Below are 21957 nucleotides of genomic sequence, written 5' to 3'. Positions count from 1 at the left end.
ATTCCAAAAATCAGATTTTGAAAAACTTAATTATTAAAGATAAAAAGGGGTGAACATGCTTGTTGGATCACCCTGTATAATTTAATAGTAATTACATTCAATAGAGACACTTTTAAATCACCTAGTTATTTAAATGAATAGGCTGAAAACTTTAAACTATAGGTAGGTATATAGTTAAAGTACGAATAATAATGTACTCTATATATAATTTACTAATTCTATTACGCTAATGTACTCACTGCTGTGTCATAGTATTTATATATTCCTACCTATCTTTCATTATTTTAAAATGTCATTTATATTAATTACTTAAGTTGTCAAGTACTTAAGTCTAACTGTCTAAGTTTTATACCTGCCCATATAATACGGAGTTATTTTATTATTCATATAATTATAATCATTGCCGTTCATTGTTGCATGTTTGTTATTGTTTATCTTGCATCTTGTTTTAATTATGTTAATGAATTCACGACCATTAAAATTATTCAACTCCTATATTGCCATTTCTTTTTTTAAAATTTTTATTCAGCACGGACATAGTTTAAAGTTGTTTGTTGACCATCATGGATGATGGAAATCGTTCCTCCAACGTGTTCAACATTTTTCTCATCGGCATGTTCGACACAATTCAAAAATGTTTTATTGGTAATTATATATATTACTTATCTCGTAAGCTAAGGTATAGTAGGCACGGCAGGTTTTTTTATTCAAGTATAACAACATATATTTCCTAAAATAAAATAAAAGCATACCGACGTATAATCGTAAAACACAATAACGAATTTAAATTTTTTTATAAAAAAACTATTTAGTATTTGGAAAACCTATGCAATTGCACCGAAATCATTAATTTTTACATCTGCAGACTGCAACTAGTACAATTTAGTACAGAATGTATATCTACATTCAAATTTACTAGATTTAAATTTATATTAATTTTGATTTCAGAACAACTAAATTATAATGGAACTTATAAGTTTAACACAAGTTGTACAAAAGAAATGCAGTGTGATAATACAGCGATGTTCTGCAATTTAACAACACTCCGATGCCAGTGTGCTGAGTAATTTGAAACTATTATTGAATAAATACAAATAGGTATAACAATAAAAGGTAAAAAGCCCAATAAAAAAAAGTAAATTATTGTTATTACATACACAATATTAATTTAGGCACGATGATAATAAAATTATAATGATGATTATTTTACTATTTAATTGTATTTTTGATAAGGATTAAATTAAAAAGAACCCTATTAATTATCATGTACTATTTTAATTTTTACCTAATCAAAATCAGTGGCGAAGCCAGGGGGGAGGTTGAGGGGGGCTGCACCCCCCCCCCCGAAATGTTAATAAAATTTAAAAATTATTTTAATGGTCTATGCCATAGACTCTATGGTATTCGATCAAAAACTAAACCACCGCTGTGTAAAAAATTGATCAGCCCCCCCCCCCGAAAAAAAATCCTGGCTACGCCACTGATCAAAATGTATGATTTTTAACCAAAAATAGCGTTTTTTTCTTCTTATAGTTTACACAAAATGGGCTTTTTACATTATTATGTCTTATACCTTCGTAATTATTTACACAATAGTGAATAGATTATATACAATTTAAACGCATTTAAATTATTTTATGTGAACAGATTTCACTTTTGGAATGAAACTGTTGGAATATGTGAATTTCAGCATAAACGTCTGACTAAATGGTTAAAAGACAACGGAACAGATAGTATCAAATATATAAGTAAGCATTATGTTAATTTTTTTTAATTTTTTCAAGTCCGTTGCACTCAAATATACCAGATCGGTGAGCTAGGAGCCCCAGCCCTATCCAGAGCCCGTATACCCAAAAAATTGTATATTGTTAAAAATAAAGTTACAAAAAAAAACAAATAATAATATGGAAAGTTTTTTGAAAATTATTAACCCCCCCCCCCTTCCCCATCATGTCTCTGGACTCTGGAGCTGACCCTGAAATATACAATACACATTTAATACTAAAACCTTATAGTAATATTATGTATAAAGTAATAAATTATAAATAACGTTAAAAAGAACATAACGGATTTTTCAAGAAGGAACTTTTACAAATAATTGTTTTATTTTTTTTAGCGGAAATAGCCGAAGCCCCATTTGTATCAAGATATAATATACCTTTGTCTGTAACAGCCGTAATGATTCTAGGTTGCATATGCTTCTTGTTTTGTGCAGCTTACGTCTGTTATGGTCGAAATGAAGTTGATGGAGACAAAAGTTTGTCCGCAGCATTATTTAAGCAAAACCAACAGTCATGTAAAATCCAAACGTCTATTATAGACAACTTTTGATAACACAGTTATGTATGGACGTAATAATAGTTAAATACATATTATTTGACATGAATATAATAATTTAATACGTTGACATTTTACCAACATTAAAAATTTATTTTAGAAAAAATAGTTTACAAAATGATACCTATATAAAGTCTTTTTTAAGGAATAGATATCTTAAAACTCCAATGTTTAAAAAAAATATTGCTTTTCCATGCAATTTAAATTAATTATTATTATAAATGATATTTTATTAGTCTTTTTGTACTCAATTATCTTAATCTTGTTTGTCATTAATTTCATCTCCATTCTGATTGGGTAAAATAGTCGATTGCTGTTCATCAACACTACCATCTTCAGTTTTTGACTTTGGTCTTGGCTTCTGTCGTTCTGATTTTTTTCGCGGATTTTTGATGAACTTATTAATCACAGGCTCTTTGCTCTGAATCTGAGTGCAATCAGCTATAAGGTGGTTTGGATCCTTACAACTATGACAGCGTTTTGGCTGAGGACTCAATGTGCATTTGGCAGCAATATGATTGGCAAAATCTCCACAGTTGTAACATCTAATAAAAATAATAAAAATACATTTATAATACATTTTACATTTTAGAAGTTAATGAAACCTACCTCAATTTTTTTTGAGGAAATACTTTTTTTGATCCCTTACAATATTGACCCCTTGGTCCAGTTACAAGAGTAGCTTCTAAACCCTTATCTGATTCATGACATGTAAACTCCACGTGTTCGTTCTCCCTAAGAGATCTAAATCCGTCTTTTTTAATTACTCTCTAAAAAAAAAAACAACATTGAGGTATAATGGTATAAAGTCAACGTGATAAGACGTTTATTAAACACGGTATAGTGCATTTTATTATACCTGATGAACAAAAACATCTTTACCACCGTCGTCAGGAGTAACAAATCCGAATCCTTTTTTTGAGTTAAACCATTTGCAGATCCCTTGGCGAACACCTTCAGGTAGTTCTTCATTTTCCGGTCTTAAGTTTTCAGCATCATTGGATGAGAGACTATCATTTCCATTTTTGTTCGGTTTTTCATTTGTTTCCACGGAATCTTTGAGGTGATAAAATTTGGATTTAACTGTATCGTCCTCGGAGTGTACTAAATTTTTAAAGAAAATGTATTAGTTATATTTGTTTATTACAAACAAAAATAGGTTTTTATATTCATATTCATATAATTTATTTTATTTTAAACACTATAATGTACAATGTGTTCTGCGAAGAAGTTACCAGCCAGTCACATGATACTATACCTTAAGTTATGGGCAATTCAACTTTTTTTAACAAAACCAAACCTACCGCACATTTGTTAAAGTACTTTCAAAACTTTTCAATTTTTTACCACTGTTTTTTTTTTATTATTAATTAAAAGCTTTTTTATAGTGCTTATATTAACTAACATACACAATCAAACCAGAAATGAACCAACCAATTATTTTTATTAAATTAAAAAAGGTAAAAAAAAATTAGCATTTTTAAAAGGAAATCCGGTAAAACTCCAAATAACTACAGTTACCCTAATTTACTAATTTTATACTTATTTTATTACTAAACAGAATTCAAATTTTTTAATTATCATATGACGCTAGCCGGTTACACTATTTCACGGCGGGACACAATAGACCCATAGAAGGTAATTATAATGTATATTTTTTCTATAGTTGTATACTAGCTATAAATTCGGTAATATCATTATCCAAAGGGATATTTTGTTTTTAATTTATTAACTGTTTAAAAGTTATAGTGGTTATAGAATTGTAGGTACCTACATATTTTGCACCTATGCATAATTTGTATACACCATAACTTGACCAGTTGAATATTATATGGATTACATTTTAAATTTAAAACTTGACAACTCACACAATAATACGTCAACAAAGTAATAAAAATATTATTACGAATTTATGAACATCGATCAATATTAATGTCATAACAAGTTAAACATAAGTATAAGTAGTAACTAGTAGCCAATAGGTATTTATAGTACAATATGTTTCGAATTCATATAATTGATATAATGATAGTCAAATAAAAAAAATAAGGTAAGTATGTAATACTCTGCTGTACTTTAAGTGTTTATAGAGAGTCACTGTAATGGTTGTGTTCAATTTGAGTTCATTGATATGAAATCATTGTATAAGAAAAACGATTTTGTGCGAAGTCCGTTAAACCAACTAAGTAGGTATATTTTATTATATTAATACGACTAAAGTAATTTATTTTACCTACAGACCTAGGTTCAATTAATTTCTGTCCAAAATGTCATTTTGTGTATAAAAAATAATTATATACTCGTACTCCAAAAGTTTCGTAGGTATAATAATTTTTAAATTACAGCAACTACAACTACAACTTATAATGGACATTGTAATACATTTTTCGAATTTTTTGACGTAGCAAAAATTTTTTTATCGACATTAACTTTAAAAATACTTATCAAAATCCAAATTTTCATATGCATATAAATAGCTCGATATATCTAGAGCCTTATATAAACATTCAGTGAAAATTTCATGTAGGCATCTACAGTAATAATTTTCTTTAGAGATACACCAAAAACCAAAATCAATTTTGAGATCAAAATAATGATCCTTTGAATGCAACAGCCAACAAGAATATTCACTTCCCTCGTAAAAGATACTGAAATTGAAAATCGAAGCATTTTTTTCGACTAGGTGATTATTGTGTACACAAACACAAAAAATTAAAAAAACACCCACACACATCTTTGTTAAATCAATCCACTCAACGCTCAGAATCTAATACCAATCAAACCTGACAATCTATTAAATTGTAGCTCATACGATATTTATATATGTGTACTTACGGTTTACCTATTATTAGCTATTGGAGTGAGGCTAATGTAGACACAGTAACTAATAACAACTATACACCGGATGTAAATGTATTATTTAATAATATAATAATGTGTACAATGTTCTAATTTGTATAGTTTATATTATTATGTTTATCATAATAAATGTTATGTTTCATTCATAGATAAAGTAAAAAAAAAAACACAGATTATTGAAGAAACGCACGTTACATATGCATAATATATTATAATAATATACACATGCGTGTATACTGTATATAAATTTCCAGCGCTTGACTATTAGTCAATGAAATATACAAACTACGATGTAGAATTGTAGACTATATAATACCACCATATGACATGTGCAACAAAACGTGTGATGATGAATTACTATGATATACGTAATATAGTAATAACTAATAAGAACATTATTTAGTCACGTCATTTCGTCCAATGCCCGCCGCTGTACAAACGGATCCGGTTTCAGAAACAATACGTTTAAATAATACAACAGAAGAACGAAGATTTGGATGTAGTGCAAGGATACTTCGTAATGCGTATAATTACTATACACGGTGATTATTTTAACAGCAAATACTCATTATCTCGAACTTTTTTTTGTACCTATATTTTTTTGAAGTCGATAGTTGATAAAAAACAATGTTTTTGAAAAAAAATAATATTTGAATAAAAATAAGAATATTTCCCAAGCATTTTATTTTGATGTACACAATTGTGTAAAGTTAGTGAAATAATATCAACTTATAACTATTTTTGCGCTTAGCGGAGTGGCAAAGAAGTTACTAGAATACCTTGCAAAATGTTGGTCTATTATGGTTTTATGTTATAAGTATAACTACCCAAATACTAGATCGAAACTTGATTTCCTTATACATAACAATACTCAGAATTATATTGCGCACATAGGAAAATAAAAATGAAAATTTCAAATTTGTTATGTATGTTGCCATTCAAAAAAGGATAAGCCTTAAAAAAATACTTTCCCAAACTTAAATAATTAGGGTTAACTTATAAAAGAATCACTAGTATTATAATGCTCGAGTAATTTAACTCGTATAAATCTGCATTTTTACATCACTGCACGTCATAGTCACTATATATATACATAATATTATGGTAAACATAAAAATTAAATATAGACGTTCAAAGTGTATACACGTGACATTAATTTTGTAGTGTTTTTATATGACTTGCCTCAAGGTCAGAGCATACGAGAAATGTGTAGTTTCATCAATGGATTTACATTTTGGAAAGTTTCATAAATAATAACATTCAACAATAAAATAATTAATAATATGTTATATTATTATAATATCTTATGTGTACGTACTAGGCAGATACTAGATACGTGTTTTCATTAGATGTAACATGTATAAGAAAGAAAGACTGTACCGTTTAAGACGAGGTTGAAAATATGTTCCACCTGAAACTAAAATAGTGCATTTTTTACAGTTCAAAGTGTGGTATACAAATTTAATAGGGCGTAATTCGAATTTCCTAAGTGTTATAAATATAAATAAGCTCATTGGACACTGGACAAGATTAACAAAACAATGTTAGTTTAACAAACTTTATTTCATTTTAATGTATAACTGTCACAAATTATTTTATGATTAACCATTACCAATTGGGTTGATTCTAATTATTTAAATTATTTACCTCCGGTTGTGAAAAATAAGTGTTTTTTTTGTTAAAAACGTAACATCCAACAAGACAATAAGAAATAGCCGGGAGCATTACAAAATTGATATCATGACGTAAGTTGTAAGGCCTATGGAAGATTTTGAAATGTATTAAAATATGTATACATAATTTTAGCACTCCCTAAAATTTAGCTCTATTTGAGCCTATATATAGGCCTCAATATAAAGCCCCTATATAGACTAAAAGATACAAGAATTTAATTTATCTCAGTTTAAAATAGTCGGGAACCCGGAGACAAACCATTATTCACGGATAATTATAATTTCGATTAATCGGTCTACACTATACATTCAAAAACACACAGACTTCGCAGAGTATTCACCGAACACCGAGCATTTTCAGAAACATTAAATATATAATTTAAACTTATATTATTGACAACAAGCTTCAAATAAATTCCGGGATATACTGTGAAACATTAATTAATCAACATTTTCTGTTTTACGAAATATTTTTGAGACCAAACCAAGTAGGCAAGATCTAAATTTGTTTAATTCTATTAAACGTATTTCTCCATAGTACGAATTTGTTTATCGCCCATGATACTTCATACGTTGTAATATACTAATATGTAAGTTTCAATGTATTATAAAATAAGACCTTAGGGTTAGGAGGAATAGCGGAAAAAAGCCCAAAACAACATAAAAATATCGATTATCGACACATGTATACATAATATACATATGATTATACATTTTTTTATATTGAGTTATTAGGAAGTTAATGATATAAATATATAATACAGAATCTACAGTCAAAAAACATCAATCTTAGGTGTATATGAATATTAGGTACTACATTTATACAAAAATGATACAATCATAAAAATAATAATATAATAACTCAATACAAAATATGCGGTACCTAAATCCTATAATATTAGGGTATTTGGACGTTTTCCCCCTGTGCATTTCCCCCCTAGTCAATTTTAGCGGCACTAGACGTCCCCCCAACAGAGACATTTCCTACCTGAATTAATATACATATTTTTTTTACACATAATAATAGGTCAGAAAATAAGTTCTTTGGTTTTACCAGAAATATGCAATCATTATATCGATATCGGCATCTATTGACTATTGTCATTTACGTTTTTATTGAAGCTTTGATGCAGCTCAAGAGCTCAGATGAGCTACTAAAGTGCATCAATAAACATTTTAAATTATAGAGCAGAAGCTTTTCGTTATAATTTAGGTAAAGGCAACAGGTTAAAAAAGTTATAAGAAAGTTTTTCAAATTATGATATTTCAAATTTTTTAATTTCCGTAAGCTATATTACCAGATTACAAAATATAAGTAAGTAAATATAATATAATATATTACTTGTATTATTTAATCATATCTAATTTGTTTAAGTATTTATAATATGTATTTGTATACTGTTTAATATTTTTAATAATTGAATTTGTATTGGTATTTGGCAAATAGCAAGTGTTATTATGACGTACTATTGAATTATATTTATATATTAATTTAATAGAATTATATTGAACAAATTTATTTGCATTGTATGTTATTATTCTTTTTTAGTATTTTTATTTTGTGTCCGGGGGTAATTTTTCCTGTTCGGGAGACAAACGTCCATTTATCGGGGGTGGAAAGGCACGGGGGAGGGGTAAACGTCCTAGATTCTAATATTGGTTCGTTGCTCAAGTTTAATATAAGATTAATGGATACACACCAATGAACCTACTATCTTTTTAGTTTTTTTTTATTCTTCATCTTAGTAACATCAGCTACCAGCCCCTTAGTTATTATTATTATCTGTTATTTATATTATGCACTATAATGTTGTATTAACTAAGTCTTAACTTATTACATTATGCTTTTTCGAATTATAATCAACGAAATATTTTTTAAATACAAAATAGTACAGTTGTAGGCACTCGCGTGGACTTTTATTTGTATGGGCTTTTTTCCATGGGCTTTATTTCCACCTACCCCTTAAGAACCTCTTAAAATAAGAAAAAACCGATAGCTTATAATTACATATAGGTATATTACTCTAGCTAATTAGAAAATCTCCATAAATCAAACTAAAAGCTTGATTCTCTGGAGAAATCTCTATAATTTGAAAAAACAAGTGTATTTTAGAACTAATAAAGTGTGAGACGGAGGTAGACCATGCTCAACAATTTGAATAATTTTGCCCAAAAATTCTATAACTTTAATTTATTAATTGTATCAAAAGTTATGGTACAACCGAGTACGGCATGATCGTATTCAGAAAAAAAAAAAAAATAAAAATAAAAATTTTATAAAATTTTAAATTGTAGCATCGAAAAATAAAGACGTAGATGGTTATTGCCCAGGTTGTTGGAATAATGATTTGAGTAAATTGTCCAATAATGCGTTTATTGATTTTACTTTTTAATCTATTCTACTGCCCACCTCCCAAATTGTAGTACTTGGATGAGTCATTGCTCCGCGCAGTACCTAACATCTTAGCTCTCACATCTAAGTCCATTTCTAGTTACACATATACCTGACACCTATTATGTAATATTTTTCAAGTAGAATATTTAAATTTTTAATCTTCAAATTGAATACAATTTTATTTAAACGTAAACTATGATAAACCATGTGGTGTTTAACCATTTCAAATTGTGTTAATTCTATTTATCTAAATTATACGTCAGCCGTGAAAGAACGTTGTGCTACGTCGTTCAAAAGCAACGTCCTACCAGAGATCGCTGGCGCGTTACACGAATGTGTAGAATTCAGAACAAATCGCGTCTTTTATTCCATCCTGCAAACGCGCACGCACAAAATCCGTATACAAACAAATAGTACAGACTATATTATTGTTGTGTACTGCCTATAAACCGGCCTATACTGCAGGATATTATAATAATATAATGGTAGTATGTACCTACTCTGGCTACCTACAATACACGTCAACGTCGCACAGCATTATTCGAAATCGAATATAATCGAAAAAGGTCGATATATATTTATGAAAAAAAAAAATTTTATTTTCACATGTGGTATGGCCATACCCTAGGTATGAGTGAAATATATTGAAGAAGGTTTTGGCAACGTGGCACTGGAACACGAAGACCGTACATAATAATATATACCTACATATAATTCTGTGTATAGGTATACGTTTAAAACACGAACCATCTGCATTTTGCCATCCCGTTTACCTGCACGGCTCTGATTTTCTACCCTTAACAGTCGGCGGCGCAAACCCTTAGGAAGGAGAAAAACATTTTTAGAAACGCGCCAGCTGCAACACACTTCTATACATATTTCTTGCGCACAGACATCGGCGGGTATAATATATAATATACATGTACATACATAAAACGGACTATACATATTATATTATACATAGTATACGATGTGATCTTCGATATCTCAGTTACTATCGGCTATATATATATAATACTTTTGTCCATATATTACATATATACATGTTTGGTTATATATACAACCAAACGTCACGTTACCGTTTTTCTTTTATTGTTGGCGTTCTATAATTTATTGTCACCTGCCTAAAATAAAAATCTACCCCTACAATAACCCCGCCTTTGATACATATATTTACACTAACATGCGTTGCATTTTATCTTTGGATGTAGCGTTTTCTTAAAGACTAGTAGTACTACCAATGTTGAAAATAGTGTTATTAACATAATATACTATCGTACAATATTCAACGAAATAAATATTATGTTCGGTATGAAAATTATTATGAGTCACTATTCATATTGGACCAGGGCCGGATTAAGAGTTTCGGCACTTCTATATTTTCCAATATCAATCTTTACATGACGCAGGATTAATATTTTTGCGTTATTTAAAATTGATCACATGTGTGGATATCAAAGATTAAATAATTGGGATTTAGGGCTTATAAACATTAATTTACCCATAATTATACGGTTCTTAAGCAACGCAATACGCGTATGCATCTACCATGTGAAATAATACGCCAGAAAGACAAATCGTCTGTTAACATAATATTATGGGTACTACTTATTAAGTGTATTCTTCAGTAACACGGATAACGGATTATTTTATTATATTTTTTTTATAGTGTATTTACATATAGGTACGTGCACTGTGCACACTGCAGTGTTATATATTAAGTATTAACGTATTCTCAACAGCGACCCTAATTAAAGACTATACTCGGCTGGATATCAAAATGTTACAAAGGACAATTTACAATTTAATTTTTAGGTATACGGTATACATTATACTATTATAGTCAAACATGTGCCTGTGCGAGGAATGTATTATTACTATTATAAAGACGTGATGAACTTATATTTTAAATTTGAAATACGTAAAATATAGAAATATGGAAAATATTTGTATCAAACACAATGAAACGTATTAGGCACACATAATATTATACTATAGGCACGATCGTAAATTCGTATTAAAAGACGGAGTGTCGAGAATACGAGAAGCACCTGCAATCTGTACAGTATATTATATTATATAACCTTAAAGTATAAGTGGTGTTTTATAAATGCATTTATCTTAAGTATATGTTTTTGGATTACACATTTTAATCGTGATTATAAAGAGTATAGACCAATACTCAACAGTTTACTTTATATAATATAATTATAACTAAATAAGGATTTACCGATCGCATTTCACCATATAAAATAAAACGATATTCATTATATTGTACAGTATTATATATTATGTAAGAATACACATAACCATAAATAAATATGTACCTATATATCATAATATAAATTAAAATAACACGTAATAGCGGAATATCTAGAACAACTAGAACCATCAAAACAGAAAATGTATAATATAGAGGTACCTACTATTCAAATATTCAATGATAATATTTTGTTATTGACACTTGCATTTATGATAAGATAAAAATGCAATCGCCGGATTTATAATGCCGAAAGAACTCTAGATTCTGTCGTAAACAAACAGCCTAAAAATAGCTTATTGCGCCGTTTTGAAAACTGCGCCTTGACTGTAAACCAATCGTGCTTAGTGCTTACTAGTGGTTAGTAGTCTGTAGTTTAGCATACATATTATCTGCATATCGCGACTGGTAAAACTATAATATACCCATTTCCTGTGAACGTACAACTTACCTATAGATATAAAAAGTGAATAATAATTGTTACTAAATACTAAGTAAACTTTGATATTATAATATTTTTCAAACTTGAAACGAACGCTTCGTCGTCGTAGGTAATTGAGTTATTCGGTATATACGTACTATAAATAAGTAATTATAAACCGGCTAAGTACGTCGACTAAACATGATAGTATATAATATGCGATTGTATGCAATGTACATCAATGTTATTTAATTTCGTTAAAAACGTAGGTACATACGCCCCGTTTGTTTGTTTTTTCGTCTGAGACGTGAAGTCACAAACCCAGTAACCTATCTACAATGACTCACCACCGTTGGAAGGCGCCGTCGAGAGTTGATTGTTTTCGGTATTGTTTTCACTCATTTCGGTGCAGGTTCGACGCAATCAGCACCTGCAAGAAAAACACACGAATCAAGAAAACAATACATTATTATAATATTACGAACGCGTTATATAAAGGCATTTTAAGTGTAGGTGCAGGTAAATGAGTATATTATGTTTAGGTGCGAGGGACGAGATACCACACTACGGTGAGTGAGATGTATATGTACATAGACCACACGTAGGTAGATCTCAGATTTACAAACGTTTATAGTCGGGTATTATCTATGATCGCACATAAAACCATATAAAAAACATCGAAGGCTGTACGTTTTATTGTGCTGTCAGTGGCTGCGGGAAAAACGAGAAAAATCACTTTACGGGTCACGGTGTCGCACTGATACAACCGATAGAAAATAACCACCAGCCGACGATAAACAGCGAACACGCGTGTGGTTTTTTACCAAATACCCATGATACGCCTAAAATGAATATAGCTAGGTAATATGCATAACTTTATGTGAGCTTGTTTCTCCCTACGTAGTCGGATATTTTACACCCACAAATATATATATATAATAAATATTTGAAAGCGATCGATGAACGTATCTCATTATCGACGCGATATATTATCATTGGTTGTATTATAATTAGTATTATTATTAATTACCCGATATAATGTTGTTAATAGTATTAACGGTCGTCCGTTATGGTGCCCGCTCAACTTTATGGCGGTGGAAGCGAAGAGAATAAAAAAAAGGTCCGTCGGATACACACTCGTGTCACAGTAATTAAATAATGTATTAAAAGTCACGGTCGCGATAATATTGTGTATTTATGTATGACGCATTGAAGTCACAGTTAAACACTATAAATGTATTGAAAAATGTATGGTGGTGCGCGTGCGAGGTACTCGTGAGTTGCGTGCGCGCGCGAATATGTGCGTTCGTGTACTGCACCGAGGCCTGATGCACGTTTTCGTCGTTCTGCTGGTTCGTCTGGTGGCGGCGGCGGTGGTGACGGCGGCGGCGGTGGTATGGTAAAAATGTTGTGGCCTCCACGAAAAACGCGTCGTGTTAGGTTAGGGTGCGTGCGCGCGCGCCACTCGGGGTGGCGTATAATAATATAATACAATATAATAATATTATACGTGACGCGTAAATGGTAATATATATATTATATTATGGTATTGTGCGGCGTGCGAAGGACGGGGCATTTTTCCCGGAGAGAGTGTGGGGAGGCGAGAGAACCGGCGCGGCGTATCCCCCAACCGAAAAATGGACGGCCACTGCGCATGTGCGCCGAACCGTAAATCACTCCCATCCGGCGGGGGCCGGTCGCAGCAGCAGCAGCAACATCAGCAGCAGCAGCAGCAGCATTTCTATATGGCATGATATATACTAAATTATATACATATACGTTCATATATATATATATATATCGCGTTGTTATTTATAATAGCCGTAATAATATTATATATTACGTATATATATATATATGTACGCGTGTAAGGACAACGCGGTGGTGGTGCTTGCGGGGTGCTGTCACACCGGAGCCGGTCGCCGGGTCGCCGCTGGAAATCGTGCAGAACCGGCGTCCGTTACCGCCGCGTATTATATGCGCACTGTCGGCGACTTGGCGTCGCGCGCGCCGGTTTCTGTATACCTGCCTACGGTTTAGACGCTATTATTTTCCCTCCCATTTTCGTTCACAAGATTCGTCGCGCCGTCCGTCCCATACGTGGCAGTCGCCGTGCACGCAGGCTACGCACGATGTTCTTTTCCCGCGCCGACGCCGCCGCCGCCGCCGCGTCCATCCCTCTTTCCCGCCACCGCCGCTCGCACCCACCCCCCGGCACACGGCGTTGTGCACGAGCAGCGTGTCCTAGGTTAGGGAGAGTAGGTGTGCACACGAGGACGGGTAGGGGGAAATGGAGGAGGACTACGCGACAATACGAATAATATTCGACGAGCCGAACCGACCGGAGACCGAACACGCGATGTGCGGGCACATGATATTCCCGACGAGAGATTTCCACCGCGAGCACAGTGATAATAAACCATGACCCGCTCGTTTGCGAACCGAACACGTAACGTGGACGTGTAGCTGCTGCGTAGTGGTTTTGGGCGGCGGTCGGTCGAAAATGAGCGCTAACACACGCGCTTCGCCCATGTGGTCTGCACACAGGGGGTTGGAAAACCGTCGTCACTTATGATGACGTGTGTACGACGTTCAAATAGATAGTATTAAGCGTCATATATTCCAAAATATGTATATGATTGTTAGTCGTTGTCAGTTGTACCTATACCTATTAATATCTATGCCATTATGCCAATCGGTGCATAATAATATATGTGATACAACAATAGGTAGCCATATATGTAGATATATTATATAATACTCTACACGGTGTGCATGTGGCACTCGTCTGGAACTGTGTGGTCCATGTTTGTATCCCGTAAATATAAAAAGTATTTCCTAATGTTATAATATTGTATTGAACATTATTTGTGTGTAAAAAATAATATATATTACTAGTCGCTGCATTCTTGAATCTTGCAGCGCAACCACATCCCCAGAAGGCCAGAACCATTAAAATGTTCAAGCAGTTAAAATATTTTCTGTTTTCTACATCTATGTCTAAACTCTCATAGTAATCCATATACATATAGCCACATAGGTTTATATTTCTGTAAAAACTTTCGAATCATTTACAATTTACATCATAATATTGTCGTATGTACTCGTATCGAATAATATATTGATTGCTTTATAGAGGAGATCGTTTTTATCCAATGACCACACCGATTACTTCTTATCCTATAACAGTATAGCCTATAACCTTATTAATCCACATTAAAAATCCATAATATAAACTCTGTAGTCAATTATTATTTATAATATTATATACAGATCACTTTATTTATATAATATAATATATTATACCGCCACGACTTAATACAAGACCTTTAAAAACGTATGTACATCAGAACTCATGTTTCATTCTATATCTCGAATATATAATTTTATTCCACTATACTGCAATAGCATCTCGTGCCTCAGTGTTTGTATACCTATATTTAGAAGACACTGTATAATATGATATATAGACCGTACCACCCTGAATCTGAATAGAGTTGAAGATTATTTTTAATTTCGTATATTTTTATCATTTTGGTGTCGACAAACATATATATATATATTAAATAATCACCGTGTACAGTGATAGAGGTGTCGTTAGATGAATTCCGTGGATAGGGTTAAAAAATGATTATAGTTATAGGGATATAGTAAGCACATCACCCTGATAAAAAAAACTAAAAGTTTATTATGATTTCAACTTTTATTAGCTGAAAACGTTGATATTATACGTTGTATTACGTTGTATTACGTTGTACCTAGGCTACATAGAGTATAAAGATGTATTTAAAAGTGCCACTCTTGCAGTAAGTCCTTATGTCAATAGTGATTCTGATTCTTAACCAAGTTTTTAATCAAATAAACAATAACCAATGCGACATTATAAATAAGCAGAAACTATAGATAAATCATTTATTTACTAAAATGCCTAAATATAGTTTTATATACGAGGCGATCATCCCCCTTCCTCCTAAGAGACGTATTGTTAGTGGATCAATAATGAATTTAAGGTATACAGAAAAAACCCAAATCTTTAAGTTACATGTCTATAATTTATTCCTATAGCTAACAAAACGGCATCTATAACGAGATGATCCGAAGGGCCCCTTTTTATCCTGTACTCCTATCAAGGAAGTAAAGTGACTATATATAGTGACTATAACTAGTGTCCTGTTAAATATTTTAGGTTAATATTATATTACATTAATTATATAATTAGAGAACTATACTACTGCTAAATTCTGACTGTGTCTGACTGTTATATATTGTGCATCCTCATATACTTTGAAAGCTGTTTGTATTTTCATAATAGAAATAAGTATGTAATATACATAAATACATAGTGAATACTATAAAATATTTGCCTACTATTCTGAGAACTCTTCAGAACATACTATTTAAAAACTTAATCCCTATATAGGTTATTATCGCTTAGCAGCCATATCGGTTATTAGCTAAACTAGTATGATGGCTGTATATAAGTGACCAAAGTTATTGCTATAGAATTAAAGAAAACGCTGCACGTTCTAGTGTTAGCTCAACTATACGTATACATACACTATCATGTATTTTTGGCTGAGTTTCTGAATTCAGAGGTTTTAAAAAGTGCAATCCTATATTTTATATTTTTGTATCATTATTCATTATCATATTATAATATATACGTCATGCGGTACATCGTACATGCGTATATAGTAGATGAGTATTATAGTGAACACACTATACACACGATCTTTAATATACAAACATATTCACATATTATGTTAACCACTATCCAACCTTTTTTGTTTTTAACTAACTGAATTTGAGATACACTTCGTCATTGTGGCACAAAATTATTTGGGGAGGGGTAAAGGTTTAAATAAGATATAGAAGAATGGTATCCATATGTAGTAGGTATTTTTTATCGAAGCTCTCTTACTGTCGACTGCAGAAAGCAGAAGACTGTAATCTATTGACTGTTGTTTATGTATGAAAATTGTGTATTTATGTCCATAAATATTAACATTTAATAATAAGCGTATACGTCCTAAGTAACATTATGATGACCATTGGCTATAACGCAAAAATAAAATAAATTTTAGAATACAACGTAAATCTTTGGAACTAATATGCGTTACAAATTTAAAAATGAATATCGTTTTTACATTATGTACAATTTTATATAATCTCATATAGAACACACATAGAGAGTCATATTCACTTGCATTATAAAGTATATGCACTACCCATTAGGGTATCTTCCTAGAAATACAATGGTCTACGCCTCTACGGGATCACTGCTGTTGGGATAAACCTAATATTATGGATGGCACATGAGTAAATGCGCCACAGGGAATATGTTTAGAAAACCAACACAATGTATATAATATTATAGTCTTATTAATGATTATTATAAGAGTTTGGATTATTTATGTTTCTGTGAAATTCATGAACATATTATTTCACAATCCACATAACATGGGTCCTTAAAATTTTGAAACGTAAGACGATCCTGCAGAGTGTACATGTATAATTCCTAACACTAAGTATATGGATGAGAATAAATATAGTGCAAAATGACTTCATTGCAACGAAACTCAATGAAAACCGTTTCGTTCCTTGTGAATTTGTTGTTTGTTCCTCTACCTAACGATTTATAAATACCACCTGATTTAGATTGCAAAATGTTACTTAAAGCCCTTATAAGTATACTCACACTAACGTAATTACATTTCAAACAAAATGTGTTTAAGATCTATACTTAATATAAAATGTTCACATTATTAAAATTGCATTAATTATTACCTAATGAAAAATATACAATTATAATATATACCATATACCTTTACTGAATGGTGGAGAGTACCTACTATAATAGAATCAAATGTCAAAATTAGAATAATTATTAATTATTATAATTCTGATCTTATGTAATTATGTATTATTATATAATTTATTTAACTATTGATATTTAATTATCGTCTATATATGTGTATGAAATAATATATTATACTGTTAAATCAAAATATAGATAACTGCGCAGATTAGCCCATAAATATTCGGTTTTTAGCTTATCCGATAAATACTTTGTACATGTACTTCCTATACTATAAATTCCAGTCCTCATAATATACATATATACTATATTACTATAGTAATATTTATAAAACACTGTGGCATGGCACACAGGAACATATAATAGTATCGGGTTCTAAATTCAGTAAATACTAAATATGAATGTGTATAGGTATATACCGTATACATGTCTATTATTATCAATATTGTGTATTATAAATTATAATACAAATTATATCATCTGCAGGGCAGCGGTTGTAGTGATAGTCTGTATGTTACGTTATAAACGATATAACAAATTATACCTAGGCTATAACTTATAAGTCTATTACTGTTATGACTTATGAATCAGTATTAACACATTCGTAATTATGGATGTTAAATTAATTTATTGCACTTCGTTGATTTATTTTGAAACAATCATCATGAATAGAGAATCCTACCTTTCGCAAACATTATGTGAATGTATGAATATGTGTATATTATGACCTACAATATACTTATGTAAGAAATGTGTTATTTCGAAACACTCATATAGTCATATTCCTCCGAATAATGACAAATCGAGTTATAATATACATTTTGATACATATAATATTAGGTATGTACCTATAAGCTGTAACGTTATAATTACATTTCTAATAACAATTAATACATTGGAAAAAAGTAAAAAAAGTCCATAACATAACAATTATTGCTGTATGAAATAAAGTAATCGTTACATTTTACGTATTTTTTTTTTAAGTTGTGCACTGCAGATTTTACAGTATTATTATGATGTGTGTTTTTTATTTTGTTTTTTTTTTTTTAGTAGAAAAAATTGTGCCGATCTACAACTTTAAAGGAGATTTGTGATAGAAAATCAGATCTAACATTGATACACTCTCAAGAGGTAAAAATATAAAATGACCTACTTTTTTTAATAAATAGAAAAAAAATATTCGGTGTCATCCTATGGTTACTAAAAAGTTCGACCGTCTTCGTTCAGAGTCGTTTTTTATGGTATACAATGATTTATTATTGAATTCGAATTCAACACATCCATCATAACAGCCATTTACTCGATGATTAGATACACTCGAAAGTCGAAACGTATTGCCGTATATTATATGCTTGTAAGTTATATAGCAACAGAGCGGATATCTATATACATGACGGTTTTTTCTTTTATGAAGAGCTAGGTACTGTAATATTTAATATGATCTAGATACAACATTTTTTTTTTAATTCTACGTTGATACATTATGTTGTATTTAAAATAATTTGAACCTGTCTATTATTATTAGGCGGGGATCCAAAAGCTTGGAAGATCTTCATTTAATTCATTTAAGATAAATACCAGGTCACCTATACATATTTTACAGGCTATATATACTCGTAGGTTAGTATATAGGTACTTTTATTCAGCTATACCTTCTACCTACATAATATTATTATCATGAGTCGATAAAGAAAATCTGCGGTGCAAAGCACAAGCTATAGTAAAAACAATGTAGTAATAATACCTATCTAGAGAAGAATATTAAAGATTATTTCAAAAGGGCGTGTGTAAAATAAATGGTAACATAATCGCACAGTAGAATTTTTAAATAAAGAATTGTTATGTAATGTCGTCGCATTCTATAATATTGTCTATAACGTATATTATGATTTACATAGAAAATATAAAGATAGGTACATAATATGGCCATCATATTATATAATTTTTTTTTAAAAATAATCGATGTAGGCATTTTGCAATGGTATTTAGCGCAGTCTATTATAAGGACATTTAGTATCGGTGCCATTCGACGGTAGTCACTACAACTAGTCAGTGTTCAATGTCTTAAGGCCTGTTGCACATGGTCACATGGACGCGTATCATACTCGACGTATCGTACTCGCGCGTTTTTAGTTTACATTGGTTAAATTCATACGCGCCACTCCAATAGTGGCGCGTTTTCCTCGAGGGTATATGACGCCGACGCGTATGAACTTAATCAATATAGACTAAAAAACGCTCGCGTATGATACGCGTCCATGTGAACGGGCCTCACAATATAAATTCGTTTTTCCACTGCAGTTTAGAGTTTTCCCATTTTTATTCGGGCGTAAAACGAAAAAATAGAGAAAGCAACCAAAAATAAAAATAAAATTAATTCATAATGTAGTATAAGAATAAATTAAGAGGGCGATATACACGAGAATATAAGCAGTAGCTAATAATAGGCATACACCTACCTTATAAATATATGCTTACACATTCATACATATAGGTAGGTACATTATACATTATTATTATGTATAAAAACAAAGGCGGTCACTATATCGCGCGGTGGGAAGGAGTGAATATTATAGTAGCTAGTATTTCGTATATACCTATATATTATTCTATTTTATCATTTCGCAACGTGGGCGGAGCTCCGCGTACGGTTGGCTCCGTTCCGCAATGTCGGATTATATTCGCACGAGCACACCTGTGTCATGTATATATTACTATTATATTTGCATATAGTCGCGCGGTATACGCAAATACAAATATAAATACCGCCGCTACCCCTTTTCGTGCACACGCGGCGCACCTGTGGGTGCGCGAAAAATACTAATAATGATAATAGCGCATCGTATTACGGTTATTACGTAGTTATATATACTTATATATGCTGTTATATATCATCGATTACCTATATAAACACGATAGTTATATATGATTTATTTAATCGGTTTATAGGTATATATAGGCAGGCCACGTCCTTCAGGGGCTATTCTATACGAGCCCGTTAAAATGAATTTATAATTTTTGAAATTTTGATAGGAATACCCGAATATATAATAATAGGTATTTATTTTTATATTAAATAATATTTTGTGATATGTATGTACCACCTGTAGGTATTATAATATATTTTAAGGAGATTAGAAACCGTGATGTTCTGTCTTTGTCCATAACACACGCACGCGACTTTTATAGGATTTTAGACATGTATTCTTTGCCAAACGTACCAAAATTGATCTAGGGAAAAGTGATAAGAGTTTAAAAGAGATTTGAATTTGTCGTCAAGACTATATTATTTATACTTTAGATCGACTTTCCCACATTTTTAATAGTATTATCTCCCAAATTCATAAAAACGTTTTATTAAAAAAGAGTAAGTACCCAATTATTAAAAAATGTCATATTTCAATTTTTGGACAAATTAAAAGATACAAAAAGTAAAGAATGTGGGTAAGCCGATCTTAAGTAGATTTGACTATAAATTCAAATTTGTTTTCAGAGTTCTTATACATTGCTTCACATGATCACATCGGTATACGTTTGGAAAAAAACAAGTTTAAAATCCTATGTCACACGTGTGTTATAAAGACAGAAAGTAACGGTATCAAATTCCCTTAAGTATTATAATCGTGTGTAGGACACTCGTATGTATGGCTTGTCATGGGTTGTATTTTATATTGTAAGTGTTATATAGGGCCCGCAAAAAACATATAGTACAGGGGCCCGCAATTTACTGTGGGGAGCCTGTGTAGGTAATAGGTATACGGGTAGGTTTAATAGCGATAAACTAATATTATGATTATTGTTATTTGTATTTATTTATATAAATTATAGGTAGAAATGGTGACTTATAATATATTATACTTATATTACTTTTTACTAACACGATTTGGTATAGTGCTGCAGGTTACGTGGTGTTTCAATCAATATTATTTGAGGCCTTGAAGGTAGATATTTTAACATAATATTTAATATCCTATATGCAGGCTGCAAGCACAGCTGGTATTAATAATTATTTAAATAAATATTTTTTTTATAGTTCAGAATTTTTTATCATAGTAAAGGTACAAAGCAGAATTTTTTATGCTCGATCGAAAAGTTTTTTTTCTGCATTTCTATATCATTTTATACCTGCGCTGCACCGTCGTACCGCGACATAATGATATTTGCTCAATTATTGTGTTTTGTGACTTAAAAAAG

General features: G+C 31.2%; 2 protein-coding genes across 2 annotated transcripts; one reads left to right on the top strand and one right to left on the bottom strand.

The window, feature by feature from the left end:
• The first annotated feature begins 499 nt into the window (after window positions 1-499).
• LOC111034113 lies at window positions 500-2473 on the top strand. Its single transcript, XM_022315154.1, has 4 exons — window positions 500-645; window positions 949-1063; window positions 1648-1748; window positions 2117-2473. Exons 1-4 carry the CDS (start codon window positions 564-566, stop codon window positions 2329-2331), a joined length of 513 nt encoding a protein of 170 aa, XP_022170846.1. The 5' UTR covers window positions 500-563; the 3' UTR covers window positions 2332-2473.
• On the bottom strand, window positions 2410-13402 carry LOC111034112 (protein lin-28 homolog). Its single transcript, XM_022315152.1, has 5 exons — window positions 12976-13402; window positions 12293-12375; window positions 3197-3441; window positions 2947-3107; window positions 2410-2882 (listed from the first exon to the last, which is right to left on the bottom strand). Exons 2-5 carry the CDS (start codon window positions 12345-12347, stop codon window positions 2594-2596), a joined length of 750 nt encoding a protein of 249 aa, XP_022170844.1. The 5' UTR covers window positions 12348-12375; window positions 12976-13402; the 3' UTR covers window positions 2410-2593.
• Window positions 13403-21957: the final 8555 nt, after the last annotated feature.

The sequence above is a fragment of the Myzus persicae genome, unplaced genomic scaffold (genome assembly GCF_001856785.1).
Source record: "Myzus persicae strain clone G006 unplaced genomic scaffold, MPER_G0061.0, whole genome shotgun sequence".
Classification (NCBI taxonomy): domain Eukaryota; kingdom Metazoa; phylum Arthropoda; class Insecta; order Hemiptera; family Aphididae; genus Myzus; species Myzus persicae.
This window is presented reverse-complemented; position numbering and strand designations above follow the sequence as displayed.

What these genes read in the sequence shown, in the direction of transcription:
- LOC111034113 (XM_022315154.1), top strand. Translation starts at nt 564, where the DNA reads ATGGATGATGGAAATCGTTCCTCCAACGTGTTCAACATTTTTCTCATC. An exon ending in CTCCGATGCCAGTGTGCTGA is followed by an intron (nt 1,064 to 1,647) that starts GTAATTTGAAAC and finishes TTATGTGAACAG; the next exon opens with ATTTCACTTTTGGAATGAAA. An exon ending in AGATAGTATCAAATATATAA is followed by an intron (nt 1,749 to 2,116) that starts GTAAGCATTATG and finishes TATTTTTTTTAG; the next exon opens with CGGAAATAGCCGAAGCCCCA.
- LOC111034112 (XM_022315152.1), bottom strand. Translation starts at nt 12,347, where the DNA reads ATGAGTGAAAACAATACCGAAAACAATCAACTCTCGACGGCGCCTTCC. An exon ending in GACGGCGCCTTCCAACGGTG is followed by an intron (nt 3,442 to 12,292) that starts GTGAGTCATTGT and finishes TTAAAAATTTAG; the next exon opens with TACACTCCGAGGACGATACA. An exon ending in TTTCCTCAAAAAAAATTGAG is followed by an intron (nt 2,883 to 2,946) that starts GTAGGTTTCATT and finishes TATTTTTATTAG; the next exon opens with ATGTTACAACTGTGGAGATT.